The 20,836-nt window shown below is 40.2% G+C and overlaps 1 protein-coding gene across 2 annotated transcripts in view; it reads right to left on the reverse strand.

The window, feature by feature from the left end:
- TMEM79 (transmembrane protein 79) overlaps positions 1–20,836 on the reverse strand; it is a 345,348-nt gene that overhangs the window by 72,959 nt on the left and 251,553 nt on the right. For both annotated transcript variants that reach the window (XM_044079813.1, XM_044079812.1), the window contains exon 2: positions 15,987–16,959. In XM_044079813.1, coding sequence (XP_043935748.1) covers positions 15,987–16,686 — 700 coding nt within the window. In that variant the 5' untranslated portion in view covers positions 16,687–16,959. The remainder of the gene's footprint in view (positions 1–15,986; positions 16,960–20,836) is intronic.

Raw genomic sequence — 20,836 nt, forward strand, 5'->3', positions numbered from 1 at the left:
CCTCCAACTAGCCTCTGATGTCATTGCCTATCCCATATCAATCTTGATCAATAGATCCATAACAGAAGCCACCATCCCCCCCATTTGGAAAACCTCATATATCATTCCATTACACAAAGGAGGCCCTTCCACCGAAACATCTAATTATAGGCCTATCGCTATACTATCTCCAATAGCTAAAATTCTCGAAAGGTGTATTCACAAACAACTTCTTCACTACCTCACCAGCAATAATCTACTGTCTAGTACCCAGCATGGCTTTCGCCCCCATCATAGTACTACCACTGCCCTCCTCTCCTTTGTCGACTCAGTAAATAGCAACCGCAACAAAAAACTTATATCCTCTGCACTCTTTCTTGATCTATCAAAAGCTTTTGACATGGTCAACCACCAGCTATTACTCCGCACCCTCAAAACCCTTCATCTGGACAACTTAGGCCTAAACTGGTTTAAGGATTACCTTTCCGGCTGGCAACAAGCAGTCCAATGGCAAAATAGTTTATCTCAACTACTCCCTAACAACATAGGTGTCCCCCAAGGCTCCATACTTGGTCCCCTTCTTTTCTCTGTTTTTATAAATGATCTCTACGCTATCATCCCCAATGCCACCTGCATCCAATATGCAGATGACTCTACCCTGATCTGCTCTGATCTTTCTCTCCAGAAGCTTCAAGTAGCCACCCAACAATGTTTCGCCAGAGTTGAAAAATGGTTCTCTGACCTGAAACTTATTCTCAACCCAACTAAAACCAAGTTACTATTATTCTTCCCCTCGTCTTCTACCTCCTTATCCCAAATGTCGCAACCGACTAATCCTAGCTCCTTTTTTGTGGAATCCTCTAATGGAACCATCATAGAACCTGTCTTCCACACCAAACTACTAGGCGTTACTATTGACCACAAGCTTAAATTCGATCTCCACACTTCCCAAACCATTAAATCTGTTAACAAGAAACTAGGTTCAATGTATAGAATCAGGAACTTTCTTACTCCTCATGCAAAATTAACCATTGCCCGAACGCATCTTCTTTCCACCTTACTATATGCCTCTCCGGTACTTTCCTTCCTGAATAAACGTGAGATCTACAACCTTTCTACCACCTACCACCACATAGCCAAATTCATAACAGGAACACCTTATCGTACCCACCATTGCCATAACCTCAAAAAACTCGGCTGGTTAGAACTGCCCAATCTTCTTAAATTTAATCAACTCACGGAAGCCTTCAAAATAATTCATCAACCTGCCAAAACTCCCTCACTGTCCAAAATCCTGACCCCATACAACAATCTTAGTTCCCTTCGGTCATCAAATAGTATTCAAGTATTAACCATCAAATCTAACAACAAGGGTGGCGATGCTCTTTACGCTAACTCTATTGGAAAGCAATGGAATTCCCTTCCCAACAACCTTAGACTCATGACGTCACTCACACCATTCAAAAACAATCTTAGAGAATATTTCAAGTCCCACTGGTTATGCCCATGTCCAACTCCTGATTAATATCCATAGCTTTAACATCATACTGTTTCTTCTCTCTCTCAAACTATCTACAATCTAATTACTTCCTCCTTTTCTACCTATGTTCTCTGACCTATTTAATCCCATGTTTTGTCTCTTTAAGTATGTAAATAATGTTTGTTATGCTGGCTGTTATTTCTTATAATGTAACAATTCTATCAAATTGTAGTGCCTAACTATTTTAATGTTTGGGAGCTTTTCTCCCCGGGCCTCTATTGAAAAGGGATATGTATCCAGCTGGACTAGCCCGGTCAACAAATGTAAAATAAAATAAAATAAATAAAATAACAAGGAAGATAGTAACAGATCCTGTAGAGGTATTAGAAATATTTCAGAAAGTCTGTATAAAGCAGACAAATATGGAAATCAAGGAAAGGTACAAATGGAAATGTTTATGGAAGAATGAAATATGCCAAGGTTAGAGATAGATGATGCTAAATTACTAACAGGATAGGAGGAGATCAGATAAAAATGGTGACGTATACCCAATCCACTGGAAAGTCCTCAGGAATAGATGGTATTCTTGTGGAAGTTTGGAAGCTAGAAGAAAAAAACTGATAAATATCTGGAAGGCTCCGTTTAGCAGCATTTTAAGAGGAGGAGAAGTACCAATATCCTGGAAGAAACTCGTGGTAACGGTAATACCTAAATAGGGTAACGACCCATCTGATCCAGCTTCATACAGGCCCATTTCAATACTAAACCATGACTATGAAGTGTTTACGTCTATAATAGCTAAAAGAATGGCAAAAATGATGCCAAAATTGATAAATAAGGATCAATGTGGTTTTGCGGAGGGGAGGCAAACATTTGATAACATAACACTGATGATCCAGTGGGAATCTGAATATAAGAAAATGCCACTGTTATTTGTGGCTCTTAATGAAGAGAAAGCAATTGACAGAGTAAGCTGGGACTTTATGAGCAGGGTAATGGAAGCATTTGCATTCCCTGATAAAATCATATGGTTGATTAGGAGAATATATAAGGGATCAGAGGTGAAAATTAAAGTGAGTGTGTTCCTCTGATAATTTCTGCTTGAGCAGAGGAACAGGCAAGGGTGTCTTCTTTCCCCTTTGTTATTTGCATTATATTTAAAACCACTGGCAAAGAAAATAAGGGACTCGGAAATTCAAGGATATAAAAAACTGGTATGGTAGTCAAGAAAACTGGCTTTATTTGCAGAGGACATTGTTTTACACCTGATAAAATTAGAAAAGGACATTTCACTGTTATGGAACATTTTGAGACAGTTTCATATCTTTTTGGAATACAAAATTAATGAAGCTAAAACAAAGGCAATAGCTGTAAATTATGTATCCACACACAAATTTGTTCAGTAATATACATATTTATGAGGATATGATAAAATGAAGTACGTAGGAGTATGGATTAAAAATGATTCTGGTGCGGCAGCTAAGGATATGTGGGAAGAGACTAAACAAAATATAAAAAAATTATTTTATTTATTTTATTTTACATTTGTTAACCGGGGGTGTCTGACTGAGCCGAAAAGGCCCTTTTTCAGCAGAGGCCCGGGGAAAAAAGCTCCACAAAGAAAAAATTACAGACACATTAAGTTATTTAGACATGATCAGTATACACACAAATTACAAGAGACATGTTTTTACAGTAGTATGTGGCATATAAACAGATGTTCATCGTGTTACACTGCTGCAGTCATTACACTTGGGTTATCCTGCCATCAGGCGGTTCCCCAGTCGTCCTGAGTTCCAAAGTCTTGATCCGGCGTCGGTTGCTGTCGCCTCCTCCCTGACGTCAGTGCGACAGGGGTATATAAGATGCAGCCGATGCCATTTTCTTCAGTCTTTCTTGCCGCGCAGTACCCAAAGCAAAAGCAGTTCGCAAGTGCCAGTCGGCCATCTCCTGAGATTTTCATTCCGAATCCAGAACCGAAGTCTTCAACAAAGCTAAGTACCCCATTGGGGAAACTTTTTCTTGCCTCAGACTGATGTCAGTAAAAGTTAACAACTGTATTTCTTGTGGGAAGCAAATACCTCATAAGGATTTCCATTCCTATTGTATCCCATGCCTAGGCCCAGACCACGACGTCACTGGTTGTCGGTTTTGTGCTAGGTTTAACAAGCACACTATTAAACGTCTATTTGATTTTGCCCGACATTATTTTGGTAGAAAATTCAATTATACCATGCTGTCGGAACTTCCGACGACTGGAATACACAAAAAGCGCAAAGACAAGGATAGGCATCCGAGGCCCAAAACTGACTACGAAGCCTCTTCTAGGCCAGTCACCGGTTCTCCGGTTTTCAGCGAGGCGCCTTCGCAGCCCCTGACGACCACTTCTGTAGAACCACAGGCCGCCTCTGACTCCCACGTGGAGATGGCTGGGCCTTCGGATGCACAAGTTATTCAGCCTACCGAAACTAACCTTTCAGAGGGATCCGGAGTAACTGAGCAACCCACAGCTTCAGAGGGTGTCTTCAGACCTACTCAGTTAAGCATTAAACCCTCAGCCAAGTCTAAGCCTCCTTTAAAATTAAAGAAACAAATACAGCATTCTCCAGGACAGGCCTCCATGCCTAAGAAACAAATGCTCAAAATGGCCGAAGACCTAATCACTCTGATCAGGGGGTGCCATCCCCCTCCTGATAAAAGGCCTAGACAGGATGCAGACTATGACTCATCTGACCAGGTGTCCATCTCTTCCGATTCATCCTCAGACCTAGGATACTCTTTACCCCCTTATGAGGATTCTGATGCTGAGGAATCAATTCCATCAGCCTCACCGCCTGAAGACTACTCCTTTGGGGAAACCCTACATATCATGAGGGAGCATTTCCACTGGGAAGGCCAGGATTACTCAGAATCCAAGAAAAGGCTCAGAGACTTCCTTTTATTGCCTCAACACAGACCCCTTGCTATTCCGCCAGTGTTCGATATTGTGGATGATGTGTATACTGAATTCAGCTTAAATCCTGATTCCTTACCTCCAGCCCCTGTTAAATCTGACAGATACTACAGAGTCCCCGACTCACATACATTTCTGTATAAAAGCCCTGTAGCTGACCCTGAAACTATTTCTCAGGGACCCAAAGGAGTTGAGGCCTCATCAGCCAAGAATCCAGTTCCCTCTGACAGAGATTCCAGAGCATTAGACAGATGGGGAAAGAAAGTATATACATCTACAACTTTAGCAATGAGAGCCTTAAATTGCCAATTTCACATGCTAAAATATCAGCAATTTTTACTGTCTCAGTTAAAACAAAAAATGCTTCCAGAATCAGATCCTCCTAATTTTAAAGAAATGCAGGATTTATTGCATGCAGCTGAACAAGTGGGAAAGCATACTTTGCAATGTGGTTTTGATTCTCTAGAGGCCTCCTGCAGAGCAGCAGTTACAGGCTCTGTCATTAGAAGACATGCTTGGTTAAAAGAACATACATTACTAGATCATGTTAAAGCAAAATTATTGGATGCACCTTTGCAGCAGGATGTGTTATTTGGAGTTAAGGCAGAAGAGGTATTAAAGAAAATGGAGGATAAGGCAAAATCTATACAAACAGTGAAGGATTTCTTACAGGTTCAGCCTCCTAGATTTAGCAGAAACTGGCCAATTAAAAATTGGTCCTTTCCAATTACAGACAGACCTCAAAGGGGAAGATACAGACGTCCAAGAGGTAGAGGTCAAACACAAGGTCCTTACAGGCCTCGACAATGGGTTGCATCAGGTCAGAAAGAAGGGGAAGACAGGCCCCAACCATATAAAAAGCAGCTCCAATGACTTCCCACTACAGCTGCCAAACAAGTCCCTCTTGGCAGCCCCCTTGGGAGGAAAACTGGCACTCTTCTACCACAATTGGCAAATGATCACCAATGACAAATGGGTTCTCAACATTGTATTTCAAGGTTACAGGTTCCATTTTCACACTCTGCCAAGGTTAAAAGGAATGCTAAATCTGCCACCAAATCAATGGGCAGAGGCTCAAAAATAAATTACAGCACTCATGGATATGAGAGCTATTCAAAAGGTACCATCACAGGAGCAAGGACAAGAATTTTACTCAAGACTCTGGTACCCAGAAAGGACAAAGCCTGGAGGCCCATTCTGGATCTTTCATCTCTAAACACTTACCTGGATGTTCCGAAATTCAAAATGTTAACACTACAGCAGCTTCTTCCCATGCTGGGCAAGAAAGCTTGGCTCTTGACTTTGGACCTCAAGGAGGCATACCTGCATGTCCCCATCAGGCAAAACTGCAGAAGACACCTCAGATTCATAGCTGGTTCAATGCACTACCAATTCTCTGCACTGCCCTTTCGCTTATCTACTGCGCCCAGGGTCTTCACAAAGTGCCTGGCACCAGTAATTGCATTTTGCAGACAGAAATTAATTCAACTTTATCCGTACCTGGACGACTCAAGAAGAGAGCAAGGACACTCTTCTAAAGCATCTGGCGTTTGTAAAAAGTTATTAAGTTGCCTGGGGTACACAGTAAACGAAAAGAAATCAAAACTAGTGCCCTCACAAGAGATTATATTCCTGGGTGCCATCTTGAACACAATAGCCCAGATGGCTTATCTCACGCCAGACAAGCAAGGACAACTGACTCAATACTTTCAATTGATGGCAACAAAGACCCAACTCCCTGCAAGAAAAATTCTGCAGGCCTTGGGTTACATGGCATCCTGCATACTACTAATTCCATATGCCAGACTGCATATGAGAAAACTACAATGGTACCTAAAGAATGTATGGTCTCAACACTGTCAAAGTTTGGAAACAGTTATACCACTAATTCCTTGCCTTCATCAGGAGTTTCAATGGTGGGTCAAGCTTGTCGCCTCAACGAAGGACAGCCTTTTACACAACCCACAGCCAGGCAAACTCTGACAACAGATGCATCGGATTACACCTGGGGAGCAAACATGGCAGGCAAATGTATTCAGGGCACGTGGCCCGCAGAACAAAGGCATCTTCACATCAATCAAAAAGAGATGCTAGCTGTACAAAATGCCCTTACAGCTTTCAAGGACCTGCTGCATCCAGGACAACTACTGCTAAAGACAGACAACACCACAGTTATGTGGTACATAAACAAGCAAGGGGGCACTCACTCCTACCCCTATGCAGACAAGCCATGACCTTGTGGAACACAGCTATAAACCTTCAAGTTCATCTGCAAGCACAATTCCTGCCAGGAGAGAAAAACACACTGGCAGACGACAAGCAGAAACATCATGGATCCCCACGAATGGGAATTGAATCCACAAATATTCAGAATGATAACACAGAAATGGTGGAGCCCGGACATAGATCTGTTTGCATCCCCAATAAACTGCCAGCTACAATAATTCTGCACAAGGAGTTACCATCCACAAGCATGGAAAGTGGATGCCCTCTCATTTAGCTGGCAGAACCTACAAGTATACGCTTTCCCACCACTACCTCTCCTGCCAAAGGTTCTCATAACAGTCAGGCAAGAAGAGCCAAAGATGATCCTGATTGCACCAGACTGGCAACGCCAGCACTGGTACCCAATCTTAAGGAGCTTAGCACAAGAACCACCCTGGATTTTGCCTCAAATCCCACATCTACTGACTCAGCACAACAATCAAATACTACACAGCCAGATAAAGACCTTAAACCTAGCTGCATGGAAGATTCCTTAGTCAAGCAATCAATGCCTCTCTCCAAAGCTGTTATGGATGTCATTCTGGAGGCCAGAAGGCCTAGTACCAGGCCTAGTACCAGGAAAGCCTATTCGGATAAATGGAACAGGTTCTGTGCCTGGAACCAAGCTCACAGCCTTGACCCTCTTGTCCCAAACATTCCTCAGATACTACAAAACTTAACTGAGATGCTGGACAAAGGCCTCTCCTTCTCATCCATCAAGATCCACGCCTCTGCCATCTCTGCTCATTACAACACGGAACCACCAATTTTCTCTAATCCTCTGTTAAAACAGTACCTCAGAGGGGCTAAAAACATAAGACTGCCCCGTAGAGCACCTATTCCAACTTGGGACCTCAACTTTGTTTTGGAAAAACTAACTTTACCTCCTTTTGAGACAGCTAACACAGCAGAATTAAAATATATCTCTTGGAAAACTGCTCTGCTCCTGGCAATAACATCAGCACGAAGAGTTTCAGAATTACAGGCACTAATGGCAGTGGAACCTTTCCTCATTTTCCACCAGGACAGGGTGTCTTTAAGAACTAACCCTACGTTTATGCCAAAGGTGGTATCCAGTGTGGCTCTAAACCAAACTATTCACCTGCCAACTTTTTATCCTAAACCACAGAATAAAGGGGAGAGACTACTGCACTCTTTGGACATTCACAAGCAGTTACGCTTCTACTTGGACAAAACCAAAGCTTTCAGAAAATCTGAGCAATTATTGGTAGCATATGCTGCAGGAGCACAGGGAAAAGCCATTTCAAAACAGACTATTTCAAAATGGACAGGACATTGTATACGTTTCTGCTACACATACCATGGAAAACCTGTACCTAGCAGCATTAGATCTCACTCCACCGGGGCAACAGCCACTTCAACTGCCTACCTCAGGGGAGTACCTACCAAGGATATTTTGGAAGCAGCAACTTGGAGTTCTGTACATACCTTCACCAAGCATTACCATCTGCCTCTATACTCTAAATCCAGAGCTGGCATCGCCACTGCAGTGCTGCAGGGTCTTATAGCCACCCCTAATGCCTTATAGAACCAGCCACCCTACCTCAGCTTTGGGATTCTACCCAAGTGTAATGACTTGCAGCAGTGTAACACGATGAACATAGTACAGTTTTGTACCTACCATAAATGTAGATGTTCGAGTGCATACACTGCTGCAGTCCAGGTTATCCTCCCTCCTTCCCCTCTTACTGGCTGGTACGTACCTATGTCTTCTACCCTTACTACCTATGGGGAGTATTTGCTGGTAGCTGTAAGTTGTATTTTTGCTTTTCTTATGTATGTTTTATTAGCAATTGGAATTGCCTACCTATTTAGAGGCACCTGATATCTGGGGCAAGAAAAACTGAAGAAAATGGCATCGGCTGCATCTTATATACCCCTGTCGCACTGACGTCAGGGAGGAGGCGACAGCAACCAACGCCGGACCAAGACTTTGGAACTCAGGCCGACTGGGAAACCGCCTGACGGCAGGATAACCCAAGTGTAATGACTGCAGCAGTGTATACACACTCGAACATCTACATTTATGGTAGGTACAAAACTGTACTTTACAGTGGAGAGAACAAACAAAAAAATATTAATTTTAAAAATAAAGGTAATTAATAGATTTGTGGTGTACAGCTGAAACTTGGAACATAGGTAGAATACATACATAGTACACAGGTACAGTACATACATTGTAGATTAGCCAGTGTTTGTGAGTAAGACTGAAAACTATTATCAAGTGCCCTAGATTTAGTATATATATGTTATCTGCTTTCACTAGTCTGGGGAGCAATCATGGCACTGCCAACTTTGCTTGAGATGTTGCCTGATGAAGTCTTTAAAGGAGGCTTTGGATGATGTGTTTTGAATGCTAGTAGGGACAGAGTTCCATTTTTTAGCCACTGAACTACTATATAGTGCATCTCCAAAGCTATTGTAGCTGTTGGTGACTTCTAGTAGTAGTTTGCTTGATGATCTAAGAGGCTTTTTGGCTGAGTGATGTTGTACTAGGTTTTTGAGGGCAGGACACTTTTGGGGAGATAATAGATAGAATGACAGAGGCAGAGCTGATTGTAGGTTAGGAGGTTGGGCAGTTCAAGCCAGTGAAGCTGTCTCAAAGCAGTACAGTGATGAGTTCTATATGAGCAATTTGCAGCAAAGCGGGCAATTCTGTTATAGCAGGCTTCCATTTTGCTTAGTTCAGTTTTGTTGAGATTAGTCAGAATGGGAGATGCATAGAGTAGGGTGGATAGGAGTTGGGAGCGAGCAATGGCTGATCTTGTGTTGTTGGTAAGAAATGGTTTGAAATGGTAGAGTGACCCCAGTTTGGCATGTACTTTTTTAATAGTTAAGTTGAGATGACTATCAAATTTTAGGTGGGAGTCTATGGTTATTCCCAACAGCTTAGCCTGTGCCACTGGAGCAATTGGAGTAGCATTTGTGGAATAGACAGTGAATTGACTGTTAGTGTTTTTGTTAGAACTAAAATGAGAAATTGGAAGCTCTGTTATATGGAAATGAATATTAAGACACAAGCAGTTAAAATGTTTTTAGTCCCTTTAGTCTTGTACACCAGTCGGGCATATTTTTATCAACCAGAGGAGAAGTTGTGGATAGCAATTAATAAAGAGCTGAATGATTTTATCTGGGAGGGGAAGACGGCAAGAGTCAAGTGGGATAAGCTGATTCTTCCAGTAGAACAAGGCAGCTTGGGATTACCCAACTTTAAGGGGTATTCCAGAGCTACACATTTAAAGCTCCTATATATACACAGCAAAAGCAAAAACCTATAACTCAAAGTGGAAAGTGATGATGATGAAACACGGGGGAAGCTCAAGACACAAGGACAGACTGGGATTTTAGATGCAGATCATTAAGGAGAAGAATACTAATCATACAGAATATTATATTTATGAAGTAACAAAATATTGTAAGAACTGAGCCAGCATGGGAATGGGGAAAGGAGATTCTGCCGATAGGGATCACTGCAATTAGGGATACAGACAGTAGGCAAGAGAGGGCTTGAATTTACTGGAGAAAACTGGCAAAGGAATTAAGATATTGGAAGTAAATAACTAGAGAGAGAATGGTTAAGAATGGGAATATGCCAAGAATGTATTTGCAGTGCAGGTTAAAGATTGCCTTCCCTATCAAGGACAGACATCAGAGTATAGGCAAAAAGAAAGAAATGGGGGGGGGGGTCCTAAATGAAAGGCCAGCACTTGTACAGTTTTTAATAGAATCTAGAACAGAAGCTGCTGTTAAAAAAGGAATAATTAGTAGAACATATAAAATATTGCAGGATAAATATAAAAATCAATGAGAGGTTAGAAAGGATTGGGAAGCGAGACTGTAGAAGCAATTCACACAAAGAAACAATGGGAGGATATATGCATGTCTTCCAAATATGCAACAAAATCTAAAAGATTTAGGATTTTTGCATGGAAATGTTTACATAGATATTTTTATACCCCAAGTAGACTCCAGAGGTTTTTTGCTCAGGTAGACTGCAAATGTTGGAAGTGTGATAGGGAAGAAGTAAGTAATCAGGAACATATTTTGTGGGAGTGTAATGAGTTGGCAGATGTTAGAGTAGTCTGCAGGGAATCTTTATCAGAGATACTGGGTAAGCAAACTGGTGTAGCTAGGGAAATTATTTTTCGGAGCTATGATACAGAATCGGAATTGCCTAAACATAGTAAGGCCTTGCTGAGTCTAATTATGGTGGCTGCCAAAAAAGCAATTACTAGAAAATGGAAATCAAAGTGTAAACCAACTGTACTAGAAAGTAGTGAATATAGTAACAGAAATAAAATATCTGGAACTGGGGACCTTTAAAAAAGGGTAGGAGCAGATTACATAGAAAAAAATGGGAATTTGTTGGAACAGTGAATACAGGTGAGGAATGAGGTTTAAAAGAAGGCTGGATTTGAATGAGCTATGTAATCTTTGACAACGATTGGGTAGGATACAAGTGATGTATAATGTTTGCAACTAAAATTATGACAATATGGTTTGTGATGTATAATGCTTGCAACTAAGATCATGTCAAAAGGCTTGTTTTCACATACATAAATGTATGATTGCCTATGTCATAAGTGATAACTTAATAAAGATGTTTCTTGTTACAAAATTTAAAATAAAAGTTCTGACAGACTTAAAAAATATATATATGCAAGCCTCATTCCAGCAGCTAGTTAACCAAAGCAAAAAGAAAAAGAAGCAGAAATGTACAGTACTGAAGATGAGGGGGCTCAGACAGAGGAAACGTTACAGTTCTTTATGTCTTTGATATAACTGAGAAAAAAAACAGGCTGAGGTAGTCCTTTAATTTATGCAGAGGGCTATACTCCAACTTGACATTATTTTTAGTTTGCAAATTTCACTTTTCAGACCTGAAACTGAGGAGTCCCTATTACTTTGCTTTGATGCAAGGGGCAAAGGCAGGGATTCAACAAACATAACTGTGTGTGCTTTTTGTGACTGGCAACACAAAGTTACACAACTGTTCATATCCTTTGTAGTTTTGTAAATTTTAGTTTCCTTAGAGTCGCAAATCGGGACCTGCACCCAAGAAGTTTCCTATGAATTAAGATTACATTTTTTTTTAATACTAATTATTACTTTATCTGAAAAAAAAGACCTAAACAGGCAAACCACAACAAAGACCTTCTTATTAAGGCAGAAAGAGAATGCAGATGCCACATTTCATTTTGCATCTTTGCACAATATCTTTAAAGAATTCTAGCAGTGTCCTTAAAACGATATAGATATAAAAATGATTTGAAACATATGACAATGAACGGTTGGGCATGAACCTAAAGCTGCAATAATAAAATAAATCCAATCATATTTTTCTTTTAAAAAAACATTCAAGATCTGAAATTTAAAGCAAAAAGAGTAACAATAAGGAGAAGAAAAATCCAAGAGTCAGATTGGGAATTGTCTGGTATGAGGAGTCTGTTGTGCTATATGCCACGGTTCGATTCTTGGCTGGGGTCCGTTCTGTGTAGGCTTCCTCTGGGTGCTCCTGTTTCTTACCACATTCCAAAGGCATGCACTAGGTGGACTGGACACTCTAAATTGGCCATGGGTGTGTGTGCGTGCAAGTGTGTGGTATAGTAGTAGCAGTACCACGGCAGGACTAGTCACCTGGTGGTCTAAACCTTGGCTCTAGATGATTGTCACTGGTGAAGACACGCACCAAGCCCATGTGCAAAAAAGGGAAAGGGATTGTGGATGGATGGATATTGGCCAAGAATGAGTGCGCAAATCGAGCAAGAGGTTGAAGACTGCTAAGTGTGCACTCCATATCATAATCACAGACAAGAAAGGATTCCTCAATTAATACTAAAAAGAGCACAAGAGTAAAACTGAAACCTTTCAGTTTTATGACTGTGTATTTGATGTGTAAATTATTAGTCAAAGTTTCCTGCAGTTATTAACTTTTACAAGTACCAAATTGAATGCATAATGCACTTAAAGATGTTTTCAAGTCTGTAAGCATCGAACCTGGGATAGTTTCACAAATTCACAGCAAAGAGAATTTCAGCACATGACCTGCAGTCTAAACTATCCATAGTTTGATGGTTAAATTGAAAGAACAGTTCAAAGTTTGAAAAAGCTCATGTTGAAAGCTCAAAGCATTAACAGTTACTGGCTTTTACTTTGTTTTACATCAGAACAACACATGTTGTGTACATATACATTTTACAAGGTAGTACTTTGTATTCTGGCAAAACTAAATACAAGTCTACTGCCAAGTTAATTACTGAAATGTCACTGACTAGATTAGAACAGCCGTCGCTGCTTCTTCATTTCAGATTGAAAACCTGACGTCAGTAAAACAGAGAGACAAAAATTCTGCTATGATAAAACAGCAAGAAGTCTATCTTCTTTGAAAAAATGAGGAGAGAGAGAGAGCACAGCAAGAAGGAATGGCTTTGAAGCAGTGTTTGCAATCCAGATCGCTTGCTGTTCACACCTCTAAGGAGAAATCTAAGAATTGTTTTCAAAATGAAAACAATGCATTCAACCAGGAGACAGCCAGACAAGTATGCAGATAGATATCGGAAAGGTGCCATATGAGACATTTCCAGAACAGCAGTGGATAAGCAACACAATCATGTGATTCATGAACAGGCTGACCTCATACCGGTAGTAGCTTATACTGCATTATCATCAGAAGTGTAGACCACAGAGTCCCCCTGAATACTGCTAATATAGAAGACTAACAAAAGCTAGTGCTGATACACAGATAAAAAACAAGGACCAAAAGGGCTTAATGAGCCTCATTTTTGGCAATGCCTTATCATGTACACCCCCGTTAGTCTGGAATAAGCAATTTCATGAGGACATCACAGATTACATTAACTCTGAGCACTGATGACAATGCATCTGCATACCTCTCATATAGCACCAGGTAAAAAGGAAGTGGTTTATGCATGCCCTTACTGTTCAGTCACTTAACCAACTACTGCCAGAGGATTATACTTAAAGGAATTTACTTTAACTTTTTCCAAGTGCCAGGTGAAAATTTAGGCTAAACTGTTGTCCATCCTACATGAATTTGAGCGGACATTGCTGTGATTTGTGTTTCATGATACGAGTCAGTCTTGCAACTCCTTACTTGTAGTAAGCAAACAAGAAATATTGAACATTTAAAATATTATATATCCACTTCTGTTAAACCTGATTACAAGGAGAGAGCGGCAGCCACCCTTAACCTTCTCCCAGATAAATCTTGAGGCAGATGAGAGTTAACAGGGCAACAGCCCCCCAAAAAACAGAATGATCGGAAATAAAGTTTGCTCTACTGTCTGAGGATACACACATGCAGTTGTTATTCTGAATAAGAACCTGTGCAGACAGCATTTGCTCTAGTTCTTAAACACGACCTGAAGAGAGTAGCTGTAGGTAAAACATTGCTGAATTGTTTTGGGTAAATGTACTGCATCGAATTCGTACATGAAATTATGAAAGTAAGGAAAGTATTAACGTGATGAAGTCGGCATTTAAAAAATCTACAGTATACTCATTTGTCTTCTACTGAAGCAATACCTAGAAATGAAGTATAGCATGCTCAGAAGTATCTTTTTATTTAATGCCTATGTTAGTATAAAAATCTACCTCAAAAATAAAGCTGAAACCTTAAGCAATTTGAAAGAGGGGATGCAGTATGTAAATACAGCTATAAGAAGCTTGGACCGCTAGCCTACATCAGAAATTCAGAATATGCAATGCGAATCATGCTAAGGAGAATCTCTAACCAAAAGGGACAGGCTAATTTAAGCACAAAAAGGGAAACTGGCTAGCCTTAAAATTGCCCACAAGGACAGCAAGCCTAGTACTTGCCTATGAATCTATGTGATCAGACAGGTACCCCATAACCACTGAGCAAACTGAAATGCACGCTAAGAAAGCTGAAATCTTCAATTTGTCATCCAAGTGTACCAAATCTTACAAACAGGATGGAGCTGCAAAATAATGCTCTTCATCATGGCTACACCGACACAAAAGATTGCAAATGGATTCTGCAGATGCCAAAGGGCACCAAAAGCACAAGAGTAAAAAAAAAAAAAGTGTTCTTCACCCCCCCCCCCCAGTGCATTTTTTGTGCTTTTTATTTAAAGAGCATATACAAACACCCATTCATAGGTGATATGGATCCTTCTGTACAGCTGCTAGAAAACAGCTGCAATTGCACATATAAATTTTACTTTAGACACCATAAATGTGCTAGAAAATCAGCTTTTGTTTTGCACTTTTAGTAAGCAATGACTGCACTGGTGTGATAAATGAGTGGAAGATGAAAGTAGGGTTATCTGAAGGAGTCCATGCCACACACAGTTTGTAGAAAATACATTTACAACAACATTCTACAATCTATGTCAATTAAAGAGCTTAACACCTCTTACCTTAGAATCATTTTCAAGACCACAGTATTTTTTGAAGAGCTGGCTACATATACTAGATAGTAGTGCTTGCAGCACTGTATTAATATGTAATAGTTTCCTGCTCGTGCACCCTAAATGTTGCTAAGCCTCCCTGAGTCATTTCTGAAAATCACTGCAGTCTACGCTTACTTAAATTTGTTGCTTTTCTATTGGTAGAGCTCACAGTGATAGAGAAGGGTCTTCAGCAAGGCAAGTTGCTCCCATTTCACTTCCCACCCATTCTTTCACGGTGACATGCAATGTACTTCCAACCATGGGGATTATAAACCTCCAGAGACATCAACAATAATACTGTGGCTGTTGAAAATTGTGTTTCAATTATTTTACCTGTCATTGGACAGCAATTGCAGGAAGTGTTTGTCCAGTAAAGAGGGGCACTGTACATAGCAGAAAAAGTAAAAGAAACTTCTGTTTAAGCCAATTTTATATGACCTTTAGCTGTGTCATTTTTCATTATACTAAACACAACTCTACAGCTTCTAGAAAACAGATTTACATTTTAGGGTCTGCATATTTGAAAGCAGTTCAACTAATGCTTAACTGCTTTGCTTTGGAAAAACTACGACTTCACATTTATGTTCTAAATCCCTGCTTATTCTTTGAGGTCCAGATTACTGCCAAGGTGTGCCATCTGTACAGCAGAAACAAAAACAGCTACTGGCATCAGACAGACCAAATACTGAAGGCCAGATGTCAGGCTTTCAATCTGTAGAAGAGTAGAGTGAAACTAAAGTGTAAAGAAAGATCAGTCAATATATATAAAACCCTGATGGTGCAGGGAACATAAAGAACAAGAACCAAAACAAATGGTAACAAAAAAGACCGTCTCAGAATGTTTGCTACTTACCCAGGATGATTGGAAAAGTGGCAAAAACCCCACATCGAAGGGTGTAGATCAAACGCGCCTCCATTGTTGGCATTAAGGGTACATCAAAAGGCAAAAATACATAGGCTCCGTAAAGAAAACATGGAAAGATGATCAGTGCGCCTACCAACGATGCCATTGCCTTGAGGTTTGCATGGCTCCAGCAATCACAACATGTGCAGCCAGTCTTCATTTCAGGTTCCTCAATATCTGGCCACTCTAAATCTGCTGGCTGATGGAGAAGGGTTCCGCTATGGGCCAAGTGATGCTGCTCACCTCCTGGTAAGAAAGGGAGCTTTTCAAGATCAGGGTTCTCAGCACAAAACAATGTCACATCATTCTTCTCCTGAAATTCATCTCTGCTTTGACTGGAACCATTCAATGAAGTCCACTGATCATTCCCTTTGGAGGAACAGCCTGTGACAACTTGAATACTAGGAACAAAAACTTGTGCAGCAGACGGAGGCATTACATTTTCATCTGTTTCATCCATGTTCAGAGTTTCACTGGCATCCTGAAGAATCTCACTTTGTTCCACACAGTTGTGCTCCTTCTCATCAGAATCCAAGAAGATCGAGTCTTGCTGTGTGGATGTTGCAAAAAGCAGATCCATTGACAGTACTGTAGTAGCAAGCTTGTCATCATCACTGAGAGAGTCCGATTTACTGCCAGGCCATTCCATGGTGGTGGCAAGGTGAACCAAAGGCAAACAGGTATCGGCTTCTAGTGCTGTTTCTCCACTTTTGCAACAATTTACAGATACAGGGATTAGTATCAGTAGACACGGTCACCTACAGAATCTATAAAACGGAACTGTTTCATGAAATTATCGATCATGGAAGAAGGTCCACTGGCCAATTACTGTTGCTTAGTAAGAGTACAGCAATTTTTAATGCCTAGCAATCTTTAGCTAGCTGTGTTCACAGCACCTCCAAAAATACTGCATGCATATACCCTGCCAAAAAAGAGAGGAAAACATAGTGAAATAATCCACTTTATGCAGAAACAAAAGATATAGGTATGCAACAAAAAGTACAGCTCTGTTTGCATGAATTAATAAATCAGTCTTGTTGATTTGTTGTTTTAACTGACTGTACCTACCGGGAACAAGATAATTTTCAGAGCAAACCTAGGTACTGAAGATCCCAACCAGAAAGATGCATTATAGATATCTAAAGCAATTAAAAAAAATAACATTCCATACAGTAGATGCTTGTAGCAAAAACAGTATTATACAAATTTTGAAGAACTAACTTGACTGTACATCTAGCAAAAACAATCGCCATTCAGTGAAGAAAACTACAAAGATACAATATACAGTTCAGTAGATCAGCACACAAAACTTCCCCCATTTGCAAAATACAGCTGAAAACTCTTGTAATGCAGTGCACTAGCCGAATACTTCAGATCTGGTCAAGCAAAAGATCAGAAGAAAAGGCAAACTGGTTATAAGTTCCAACAGCAAGAGATCTATTCACAAAAATTATGGCCACTCATCAGAATAGAGTATCTTGCATAACAGTGCCAGAGAATGTAGGATCAGATAGGACAGAGTCCCCAGCTTAACCCATTTCAGGTGGCTGACCTAAGGGACCATTCCCTGATATATGTGGCCCCATAGGAAGCCTTTACCCTTGTACATCTTCTGTAAATCTTGTACTTTGCAAAGGTGTTAAAGAATGACAAGTTAGCAGCTATGCAAATACTGTCCAAAGAAGCATTATGGAAGAAGGCCATAGAAACAGACAGTCTTAATATGCTTGAAGATAAATATGGCAAAACTCTGTTAACACAATGGAAGACCATGCAATTCAAGAGGTACTCAGAGGCACCATATAGTAACCTTTTACCTTTACTTCCCTTGGCAAAAAAGCAGATCTGATTATCTTTTCTTCCAGGCTTTGAACTACCTGTACACGTATGTCAGTATGAATTTAATGAAGACACTTTCCTTGGCTAAACTGGCAAATGAAATAATGAAGTGTCTTCTCATCTATTTTAGCTTGAAAGAGAGACTGGATTACAGCAGAATTCACCTTGGGATTCATAAAGAATCTCTCTGTGGTTGTTAAAAGCTGCAGCTAAATTTATTTATTTTATTTTATTTTTATTTTACATTTGTTGAGAGCCAAGGAGCGGGTTTGTTCCTAATTCTGTCATTGCGAGAGGGGACATGGTGCTCCAGAATTTGTTGTTAAAGTAAGAGACTGCTTCATCAAGAGGCAGGTATTTAAGGGGTGACCAATTGCAGGCTTTAAGCTCTTCTCGAAAATTAACTGGGTTTAGATTTTTCTTGTTCCGGGTAGTTCTGAAGTTAATTTGATTGAGAATGGAGGTCTTTTGTCTAGTTTAAGAGAATGGTTACTAATATCATCAGGAAGTAAGCCTGTTTTATATAATTGGGGATTACAGTTAACTAGTATCCAGTCTAAGGTGGTTTGTTTGTTACTAGGTTTATGGGTTCTGGTAGGGTAGGTGATGGTTTGATAAAAGCCATAAAGGTTTATGTGAGTAGTTGGGTTGTCAGAAGTACAGCATTTCCAGTCAATATTAAAATCACCAAGGTGTATGGTTTCTTGTGGGAAGGATGTGGAGAGCCAACTAAGGGTGTTTTCTAGGGTATTAATATTGTTACCTGGGGGGATGTAAGAGCAAATGATGTAAATAAATTTATTAGCATTAATGTGGAGCTTGGTCATTAAGATCTCGGCATTGCTGGGAGAGGGTGGTTGAATGTCTAGTGAGGTGACCTGCAATTCTGATTTAAACAATATTGCCACCCCACCACCCTTTTTATTAAGACGGTCTAGTCTCAGGATGTTATAACCTGGTGGGATGATATCATTGTCCTTAGTAACTGGTTTGAGCCAGGTTTCTGTTAGACATATTATGTCAAAGGAATGTAAGTCTTGTAGGGCATGTACCCGAGTGATTTTGTTGTTTATGCTACGTATATTAAGGTGGGCTATGAGAAGAGAGTTTGAGGTAATAGTGGGGGTTTGAGAGATGAAGGGATGGGAAGATTGGGAATTGGTAACGGTAATGCTGGGACCTGGGTTTGGGTGAATGTCTCCATGTAGAAGTAGGTGCTGTTGGGCATTCTGTGAAAGTTTCACGAGTTTACATAAAATAGGGTCAATACTTTTGGTTAGGAAATACTTAATATGGGTTAGTCTATGGAACTGTGGCAGAAGGTAGGATGATGAGGATGTTATGCTACTGTGGGTTTGTAAAGCTAAATGAGAGAAAGGGGTTGTTTCTTTTGAGGGGTGTTGAAATTTACAAAGGTTTAGGAATTCATAGCTTGAGAGGCAGTGGGATAAAAGTAGAGCAGTAAGAAGTATAGACAAGAAGAGAAAGTTAAGGTATATTTGTACACCAGGGATAGACATAGTAAGAGGAATGGGATCAATGAAACAATGAGAGAAGTGTTTCCAGAAGGATAGAGATGGGTGGGTCAATTTAACAAGAGTGTTTATGAAGTTGGGAATCTGAGTAAATTGGGAGTGAAGTGATAAGTAAGTAACGAGACAGGGTGAGCTATTGGCTGAAGAGGGATAGAAGTGTGGTTACAGAAGTATAAGGCAAGGTGCATTGGGGGTGGATGAATTTGGGGGTAGGGTAGGGGGAGCAGAGTGAGCCCATAGGGCGAACGGAGCGGGTAATAGCAAAAGGTAAGCACAGCAGAAAAAAGTATCAGCAGTCTTTAAGGTATGGCTTTACTAAAGAAGAATTGAGAGTGAAATGGGGGGTGGGGAGTGTGTTCTCTAATAAATGTTAATTTTTAATCTAGGTGAGAGTGAGATTTCCCAAAAGTTTAGCAAGGGGAAAAGAAATTATAGTTAGTCAGTAGAGAATAAGAGTAGGTCCTTTGGATAACTAGTTAAACGCAGACGTTTTAACTTGCTAGAATGCTGCCACCTAGTGGTCAGAGGGAAAAATAGCAATTAGGAGATGTAGGCAAGAAGCTTATTTTAATGTAAAAGAAAAAAAAGGTTGGGGGTCTGCGGTAGGCTGCTCAATCTCACACTGCAGGGTTAACAAGCAAGTAAAGGCATTACATATATTAAAGGTAAATTTAGGTATTAGCAACATACATGTACAATTACTTTAGAGTATAGGTGTTTTTGAAGCCTGGCAAGAGACTTTTTTTATGATCATGGAAAATGTGATTCAGAGAAACATTAGCTGCCATGAGGAAATACCTCATTATCGGCTAATCTAAATGTCTCATAATCAGGTAGGTGTTACTGCTACTGGTACTTTGCCCTTTCCTGCGGTAATACCCTCTGGTGACCCATGCATCTCCTCAGTACAGGCACACCCTGTCACTCATTCTATACAAACACACACACACATATCCATACCTTTTAAATGTCCCTTAGCTTAAGGAACATTCTTGATGTATCCTCTTATTTTATTCCTCCCTTTTGCAAAAAAATTGGATGATTACAGTCAGTCAATAATGCCAGACAAAGTTTCATTGTTTTTATTGTTCAGAAAGTACATTCTGACGCTACACCTGTTGCTCTATTAACTTTTTAAGTGCCTTAGGATAATATGTAAAAAGTCTGCCTGGAATCATCAGGAGCTCCTCTTACCTTTGTACAGAAGTCTTGACACTCAAATGGGCATATTCCCATCCCTCTCAAATGTCCTTGATTTTACCAAACATATTCCCAGTTTCTCATAACTGATGGACCATTACAAGTCATTAACATTAGATACTAGAATTTCATAATTCTTACTGTTCAGAAAATATATCCTAGTGCATGAGCTGCTTTGTAGTACAGAGGACTAAGTTGCTGTCAAACAGGCCCTTTCCTGAACAA

Source organism: Protopterus annectens, chromosome 8.part0, assembly GCF_019279795.1.
Source record: "Protopterus annectens isolate FY-2018-M chromosome 8.part0, PAN1.0, whole genome shotgun sequence".
Classification (NCBI taxonomy): domain Eukaryota; kingdom Metazoa; phylum Chordata; order Ceratodontiformes; family Protopteridae; genus Protopterus; species Protopterus annectens.